Raw genomic sequence first — 8,721 nt, forward strand, 5'->3', positions numbered from 1 at the left:
AGTTTTTTCTTTTACCTATAGCCCAAGTCGTGAAAATAGAAGATTAAAATTCTTATAGGGCATCACAGGCTTAAAAGTGATCAATTTTTCTCATAAACAAACCCTAACCCTCTCCCAAAGATTAAAAAAATTAATCTTTAAGTTCAAGATTTTCAAAAAACGAATCAAGATTTGGGTTCCATCCTTCAAACTAAGTGATCGAAGGTATGTGGGGTTTTCCTAAACTACATGGGCATGGTGAAATCATTTCTAATAAGTTTTTGAATGTTGAGAAATAATGTATTCATGAAGGGTTTTGAATTACATTAAAAAGCATGCATTATAAACTATTTCAATGATATAATGTTTTTGTCTTGAGGCCTTCCTCTAAATTTGATTTGTACTCGTATATAAGTATGTATACATTTGAGTTTGAATGTTGAATTGAAAGCATAAAACATATACAATCCCTCTTTTGTTATGATACATCTTGATCTCACATGTTGTGGGTTATTCAATTGCATGTTTTGAAGTATGAGATAAATGTTTTACTATCGTTTTGAACTTGATATTGATTATGAATTGAAGAGAGGGTGTTTTCTTATTTATAAATTTCAATGTGAAAAATTAAAAGAATTGCATAAATTGTTTTTAGAAAATTGATCATCATGTGTTGAAATATTAAAAAGGGAGAATCTTTGCATAAATTTGCACACGTTTTGAAATAAGGACTCCCTTGCATTGTTTAAATATTTTTGGTGGTCAAATGATTGAGATGATTGAAAAATCTAAAGCACGTCATTATAAATGGTTTGAATGAGAAGGGTTGTGGGATGATATGATACAAATGACTTGCAAGTCGGGGTATGACGATACCTCATTGTGAACTGCCCTTAACAGAATAAAAAAAGAGTTTTGTGTAAGCATGATGCATTTTTTCTTATAAGAGAATTAAAAATGGGCTTAAAAAGAGTTAGATAGTTACTCGAAGATAGTACGTATTGAAAGACTCTATGCTAGAAATCATGATTTGCCGACACGGGATTATGGTACCCTGCTTTGTGATCTTGTGTACCTTGATTCATGTCATCCCAAATTGGTGCTATGGTTAGGAGTCCTTCTTTGTGATCTCGTGCACTACTATGACATAGTGATTGGATTCAGAATTTTGGCACCCTGTTGTGTGATCTTGCGTGTCCCCCTTATAGATACACTAATCCTTGCGACAAACTTAGATTGGGCGCTTGGCCGTCGAGTCAAGGGCAAATTTCATATAGCCTGTAGAATTACAGATTGTAGGGTGTACCATCTAGCTCAAAAGAGAAATAAAGAGTTGAGTCATGATCTCAAGAAAGTGTTTTGAAATTTATCAAAAAATGCCCATGTGTTTTTCCTATATCATATGTAAACTGTTTTATGAATTGCTCTTACTTATGTTATATAAAAAATACATTATTTTGGATTGCTCTGCGTACCAGTACATTTGTATTGACCCCCTATGTTTCAGGATCTTAGGCACAGTCGTGGGGTTTCGCTAAGCCGTAGATTGATTTGTCAGTCGATTGGAGTTGGTAAGTCTCCCTTATTTCAGAAGGCCTTATCTCATGTGATGATTTCATTGTTTTTAGTTTATGGTCCGACTGGGGGCCTTGTTGAAATTATAACCAATGGTTTTGTTGAAATTAGATGACCATGATTCCGTTTTGTTTTTTCACATCTTTATAGTATATGGATTGTGTATATGATCGCCAGTTAGAAGGGCTCTCAGGCTTTCATGGTTTGGGATGCCCGTCGTAGCCAGGACCTCGGTTTGGGTCGTGATAAATTACCTTCTTATCTCCCATATACTCCTAATGCAAAATTTCCCAAGCTTCATTGGATTTCTCCGCTGCTGAAATTCTGGGAAAGATATCATCATAAAGGGCTTGTTGAATCAGAAACAGTTCTTTAGAATCCTTCCTGCGATTTTCCCAAAACAGCCGTGTGTGGCCTTCATCTGGGTCTCGAAATCCATTCTCCACTAAGTGCCATAACTCTTGAGACTTGAAAAGAGTCTTCATCTTAAGACTCCAAAATTGATAATTCACCCCTTTAAAAATTGAAAGAGACTGAGAATTTGAATTAGTGTTCATGACTAATTTTTAAAATTTGAAGATAATGAATTTCTCTCGAACATTTTGCAGCCTCTCTTACTCATGCTCTCTCTGGCTCCCAGGTGAAGAACCTGGCTGCTTGGAATCCAAAATTGTTAGAAGAAAGAAGAGTAAAGGAAGTAGACAAAGTGATGAGAAAGAAAGACTCGTTCTGTTTTTTTAAATTCTCAATTCAACTGCTTAAAACAAGAAGACTTAGTGTCATTTTATAGACTTACAACTTAACAACTAAACCCAAAAAACAAGAAATAAAGATAGTGGTGGAGCAAGGGTAAAACACTACTAACAAGGTGTCCCACTAATTTTCTAAAACAGTAAGTAGAAAATACAGAAATTGACTAAGTAGAACTTAGTTCCACTTCATACTAAAAAATAGGACCATAACAAGATTCTGCACGTAATTGAATATTGAAGAATTAGTCAACAGAACAAAAGAAATGAAATTGTAGACCCTGTTGAGTAGAGAGATTACCTTTCAGAACTGCTGGCATGATTGGTCGTGCTTTTGTTGACTCCTGAGAATCCAAATTCTTAGCAGTTGTGGTGAGTTCTACTTTAGTAACCTTTTCTTTCATGCCTTCCTTAGCATCTACAATTGGCTGATTCACTAATTCCTAGAACATGAAATAGTTGATTTTTGTGATGGGAGCACGATGTTTTTTCGGTGCAAAATTATCGTAAAAACTATGGATCCTCATGCAATAGTTGAATATGTAGTGCGCACTTATGTTTTCATTTTTCAGGGTTTAGCTTTTCGTTTTCAGTGAGCCATAGTGCCCAATGCACGTTAAGGAGTCTTAATGTGCGCCGAGAGTAAACCCTCTTTTCTGCATTTATATATTTACCCGTTAACTTGGGTTGATGTGGCTTATATAGTAGAAGTACTTAGCAGGCACAAATAAGTCAAATATTTTATTTGGTATGAAGATTAAGAATTGTTTTATAAAAATATCATGCTATGCTCTTAAGGCTTTTTGATGCAGATCAGAACACTTGGTGTTATTTGTTGGAAAATGAAAAAAGAAAATTATCATTTGTTTCCCATGAAGGTTGAACTAATTGTTTTAATTTTCTTTAGTGAAAAAGTGAATTAGTTTAAATATTTATCATATCATAAACATTATTTTGAAATATTATTTTTTCTAATTTTGAATTATTGTGATAATAAATATGTTATAGATAGAGTTTAATACTATTATTATAATGATAAAATGCAGACGCAAATAGAGAAATGTTGTGAGATGATATTTGACACAGTGATTATGTTAATTGTGTAATAGTCTTGCAAATCAACTAACCAAAGCTTTTGACTAGCATTGACAGAGATGTAATTAAAACTTAAAAATTTCTGAGTCATATATAAGAAAACTCAAAGGGACTAAATTACATATAATCAGGTTCAACGGAAAAAACGAATTATATGAGAAATTATTGTGAAATGTAATATTATATCTATTTTATTCTCTCCCTATGATATTAGTATATTTATCGTGTAATGATTTATGGAAGTTGAGTCTATGAACTCTTAATGAAAATAAGTATCTCATATGATATAGGTGTCGAAACTACAAGAGCATCCTAATTTATGCGAGTGTGAAAGTGGATCATTTTCTATGAAATTGGGCTTATTCAAAAAATATTCATGAAAATCGTAATAACACAAAGTCATAATATGCTAGCTATTAAAATTTATGTCAATAACTTAATTGTTATGTATAAAAAATAATATTTTATTTTTCTTAAATAGACATAGTTGAAGTGGAGATTATTGTTTTAATAAGTGAAGGCTCAGTGCAAAAAATACCCTCAATATAAATAATAATAATAATAATAGTCTTCTTCAATCAGTGATTACTCTATTATTTTAATATTAAAATGAGTGTCGAAAGGGTGATATTTCAATATTAAATTATAATATTAGTGTAATGTGTTAGTGGTATAAATTTACAAGAAAGTGGTCAGTTATAAAAAATTGTAACCACTAATATCATGATTTACCACTAATTATGCACCACCAACTCATGGTTTACGATATTATTTTCTCACTGATCTACTATTTAATCTATGAAAGAATTTTACATTTATAAATAATTGTGTTTCTTTATTTGTGTTTGGAGAATGAAAATTATGAGAAGTGCGAAAAAATAGAGTCCGAAATTAAAATAGATCATCTTTTTTTAAAAAAAAATATCAAAATATGTCATTTATTTAAAATGATACATAAATATGCTTAACTCATATTTTTTGTGAGTTATGCACTTTTTTTTTTTAAACGACATTAACTTTTTGAAAAGTGCATAACTCACATTCATTTTGTTTCAACATAACTCACAAAAAAATTGAGTTATGTACATAACTCACTTTTTTTGTGAGTTTTATGTTAAACATAAAACCTTTCCGGATCTTCTATTTATGTTTAACATATAACTCACCAAAAAAGTGTGTTATGTATATAACTCACTTTTTATATGAGTTATGTAAAAACAAAATGCACTTTTCACTTTTAAAAATAAGCTCACTTAAATGAAAAATTATTTGTTCATAAAATTTGGAGAGATTTTAAAAAGAAAATCTCTTCAAATTTTAATCTTTTTACAAGTAAAATATGTATCTACAACTTCAAATTTCAAAAGAAAAATTTAAACAAACTTCAAAAAGTCATTTTATTTTTTCAAATTTCAAATAAATCTATGGTGAAATTCTGACTCAGTTAACTTTAAAGTTCTACGTTTTCATTTTGGTTATCTTGCTAAAGGAATAACATAAATCTTACTACTTTCTTTATTTTCACTCTTATTTCTGCAATTGTCCTCTTTGTCTTTTTGTTCTTAAATTAACAGGAGCCATGCATGAGGCTTAAGGTGAGAGATGCATGAACATTATCCACTCACTCAACCACTACAGACGCGAATCAACTAAAAGAGGCCAGACTTTTAAGTTTTATGTGCTATCATTTAATTATAAATAATTTTTTACATTATCATGTCATCTAAATATTTTATCTACACGAGCAGTGACAAATTTATGATGAAAAAATGGGGTGTAAATTCATGGCCTTTCTATAAAATTAGATATTTTATGTATATAAATTTTTTAAAATGAGTATTATATCGTATTCTGACATCCATATCACAAGAAGGTTAAATAGTGTATTTGATTGAATATTGAGTTATTTATCTTAAGGATTAGTAATTTATTTCATATTAATACAATTATTTTTTTCTCTAGAGATGCACCCATGTTTTAGAAATTCTAGATTTACCTATACGTATAAGCCTTCTTAAAATGCAAAATTTGAACTCAATGGTGTAAGAATTTATATGCAAACCACATATCCTGTAATCATTGATGATGTAAACTAAACTCCGAATAAATTTTATCTCATAACATTCACTGTTGCCTGGAATCAGAGATTTCAGATTGAAGTCTTGGATATAGAAAAAAAACCTTTAGAAGAAGTGTTTCCTTCAAATGAGCTCTACTTGGGGCGAATCTGAATTAATAGGATATTATTTATTTTTGAAAAGTGAAAAGTGTATAACTCACTTTTTAAGTGAGTGATTCATTTTGTTTTTACGTAACCCAGAAAAAAAGTGAGTTATATACATAACTCACTTTTTTGGTGAGTTATATGTTTAGACATAAATAAAAGATCCTAAAAGGTTTTATGTTTAACATATAACTCACAAAAAAAGTGATTTATATGTTACATAACTCACTTTTTTGGTGAGTTATATGTTAAACATAAATAGAAGGTCAGGAAAGGTTTTATATTTAACATATAACTCACAAAAAAAGTGGGTATGTGAACTCACATTTTTTGTGAGTTATGCATTTTTTCAAAAAGTTGACGTCGTTTACTATTGTGCCGTTTAAAAAAAAGTGCATAACTCACAAAAAATGTGAGTTAAGCATATTTATATACCATTTTAAATACATGACATATTTTGGTAGCTTTTTTAAAAAGATGGCCTATTTTGATTCCAGACTCAAAAATATTGTAGTGAGTCACATTGGAGTAGTGAAAGAAATAGTTGAGAGGAATAAAGGTATATATTTGGTGGAACTTTGGACTCTTTAACTAATTCAAAATTGTTTAAGTTATACGGGGTTGTTGGGTTGTCGTATCCTGGAATGGATTAGTCAAGCGTTATATTGTTGGACCAGTATAAATTATACCACAACGATCTTGAATCTCCTTATAGAGAGTAAGATATCTACATCTCAAACTGAATATTTATTTATTCATAAATAAAGATTCATAAATCATAACAAATACTTGGAAGGGAAAAAGTATCAATCTTTTACTTCAACCGTATGAAGTATTGATAACATTAGTTCAAAGCCACTAGATTAGTGATTGCAAGTGAGCCAGTGACACTGCTCTTGTGGGCACTTAATGTTAACTAGCTGCAATTTGCGTTGGACATTAAAGAAACAACTTTAACTTGCTTATGGTTTGCATTTAAAAAGAAAGAATATTAACACATGTATGTTTATAATTGAATGCCTCATTTAAACAAACAATGTAACAGAGTCAAAGTGGGAAACTTTGAAAACCAGGTGCTTAAGGATAAGTGGCTAGAATGGGTGGCTTGAGTCTCACAGTAGAACTCTGCGTACTTCCAATAGTTCTGTGGGTAGCTTGACTAAAAAATACAATATTCAGTGGGACATTAAGATATGGGCTTTCACATCATCGATCAAGATTAATAAAGAGTGGTACCACTGGCTCCTACATTTACATTTATGTTACCTCTTTAAGATATTTTCTTATTAATGTACGAACTTTGTTCATACATGCACCCCGGCCCACACCCACAACTTACATGAATGATAATAACTATATCCCCTATTCCCATCCTTCTTTCTTTATTAGTACCTTAGTCTTTAGTTATTTATCCGATTTTAACTTGAAATGAGATTAACTTTGAATAATTTATAAAGTTGTTATGTGATCAAAAGGTCACGAGGTTCAAGTTTTGTAAATAGTTTCTTATAGAAATAGAAGATAAGACTGCGTACAATACACTTTTGTGGTGAAGCTCTTTCCTGGATCCTGCGCACAGTGGAAGCTTTAGTGTACCGTTTTCTTTTTTTAATGAAATAAAAAAAAAGAATAAGGACTTTTTAAATTTTGTAGGATAATACAGGTAAGGGATCTCCCTCCCATGCCTCTCTCTCTCCCCAGATCTCCCCATCCCTGTCTCTACCCCCTTCTCTCTCCTTTCCCCTCTGTTCCCCCCCCTAAACACTGCTTTTGCTGGCGGGCTTAGGGTTCCCTTCGGCTCGACTCCGACGACGGGTAAGAGTGGCAGCTTTGTCCAAGAACAAGATGGTACAAAGGCAAGCCGACACCAACTTCCGAAAAGTTTCAGATGACGCTCCAGCGGCGTTCCGACAACGCACCGATGGGCTTGTTCCGGCAACCCATTTTCAACAACCAAACCAGCAGCCCACAGGAGTATTCCGGAGTGACCAGGTTCAAACGTTTCTCTTGTTTGCAATTTGGATTTATATTTTCTGAAACCTTTCTTGTTCATTCTCTTCTTATCCTACAGTTATATTATATCTTGTTATCCATCTCTAAATTCTTAAATCTTTCTTATTGGTGGTATATTTCTTATTGTTAATTTTTGGCTATCGAATTTTGGGACTCTATTAAATTGGTTGTACAGTTCATTATTCCTTGTTTTGTTTCTGGCGTGTTTTGATAATCAGTTATGCTTACAGTTTGCGTTAGAAGACATTCAATTTTTGTACTTGTAAGAAGCTAGAGGTAGAAGCATTTAGGAATAGATTTCATGATCAATTTCTACTCGTCAGTTGCCTAAAATTTTTGTAGAATTTTGTGTTGTTTTTCTAATTTAATTTTTGGCTTCTAACCGGTAGTGGTGACTACTGCACATTGAACCCTAATTTTATATTTATGGTTCCTTTCTTGCTATCTTAGTGGTGCTTAGTTACTTTGCTTATTGATGGATTATTATTGTGGTGTTGTCTAGCTGTTGGGCCGGATTGTATACTTTGTGCGTGCCTTCTCTTACTATTTCCGTACTGTTGCTGTGTTCGTGTGTTGGTCGATTTCGGGGCTTTGTATTTGGTTTTTGAGTAGTGGTAGGAGAGGTTGATGGTGAATTAGGGTCATGTCCGAGTGGGTTGGGGGCGAGGGCTATTTTGAGTAGAGGTAAAAAGAGGAGGGAAGGGGTGGGTGAGGTTGAGCGTTAGGGCTAGGGTGGTGAGAGGTGTTAGAGGTAGGCGAGATAAGAGAGAATATAGGTTGAGGGTAGGGTCTTGGAACATTGGGACCCTTCAGGGCAAGTCCGTAGAGTTGGTAAAGATTCTTAAAAAGAGGGGGATTAATATTTCTTGTGTTCAGAAGACTAGGTAGGTAGGTTCTAAGGCCAGGGATATGGATGGGTACAAGCTGTGGTACTCAGGGAGTGAGGGGTGTCAGAATGGTATGGTCATCTTAGTGGATGAGGAGCTTAGAGTATAAGTAGTGGAGGTTAAGAGGGTCAGTGATACGTTGATGAAGATTAAGTTGGTTATTAGGGGATTTACATTGCATGTGTGTAGTGTTTATGCG

General features: G+C 32.7%; 1 protein-coding gene across 3 annotated transcripts; it reads right to left on the minus strand.

Moving 5' to 3' along the window:
* Positions 1 to 674: 674 nt before the first annotated feature.
* LOC107866288 lies at positions 675 to 3,015 on the minus strand. 3 transcript variants are annotated; one of them, XR_001672852.2, is made up of 2 exons: positions 2,605 to 3,015; positions 675 to 2,207 (listed from the first exon to the last, which is right to left on the minus strand). XR_001672852.2 is itself a non-coding variant. In XM_016712410.2 (2 exons), the coding sequence occupies exons 1-2, from the start codon at positions 2,705 to 2,707 to the stop codon at positions 1,830 to 1,832; spliced, it is 342 nt and encodes a 113-aa protein (XP_016567896.1). In that variant the 5' UTR covers positions 2,708 to 2,981; the 3' UTR covers positions 683 to 1,829. The 3 variants fall into 3 exon arrangements, 1 of the variants encoding a protein (XP_016567896.1); XM_016712410.2 differs by having other exon boundaries at positions 683 to 2,068; positions 2,605 to 2,981; XR_001672851.2 differs by lacking the exon at positions 675 to 2,207 and adding an exon at positions 2,265 to 2,523.
* Between the last annotated feature and the right edge of the window lie 5,706 nt (positions 3,016 to 8,721).

Source organism: Capsicum annuum, chromosome 3 (genome assembly GCF_002878395.1).
Source record: "Capsicum annuum cultivar UCD-10X-F1 chromosome 3, UCD10Xv1.1, whole genome shotgun sequence".
Taxonomy (NCBI): Eukaryota; Viridiplantae; Streptophyta; class Magnoliopsida; order Solanales; family Solanaceae; genus Capsicum; species Capsicum annuum.

What these genes read in the sequence shown, in the direction of transcription:
- LOC107866288 (XM_016712410.2), bottom strand. Translation starts at nt 2,707, where the DNA reads ATGAAAGAAAAGGTTACTAAAGTAGAACTCACCACAACTGCTAAGAAT. An exon ending in CATGCCAGCAGTTCTGAAAG is followed by an intron (nt 2,069 to 2,604) that starts GTAATCTCTCTA and finishes CAATTTTTAAAG; the next exon opens with GGGTGAATTATCAATTTTGG.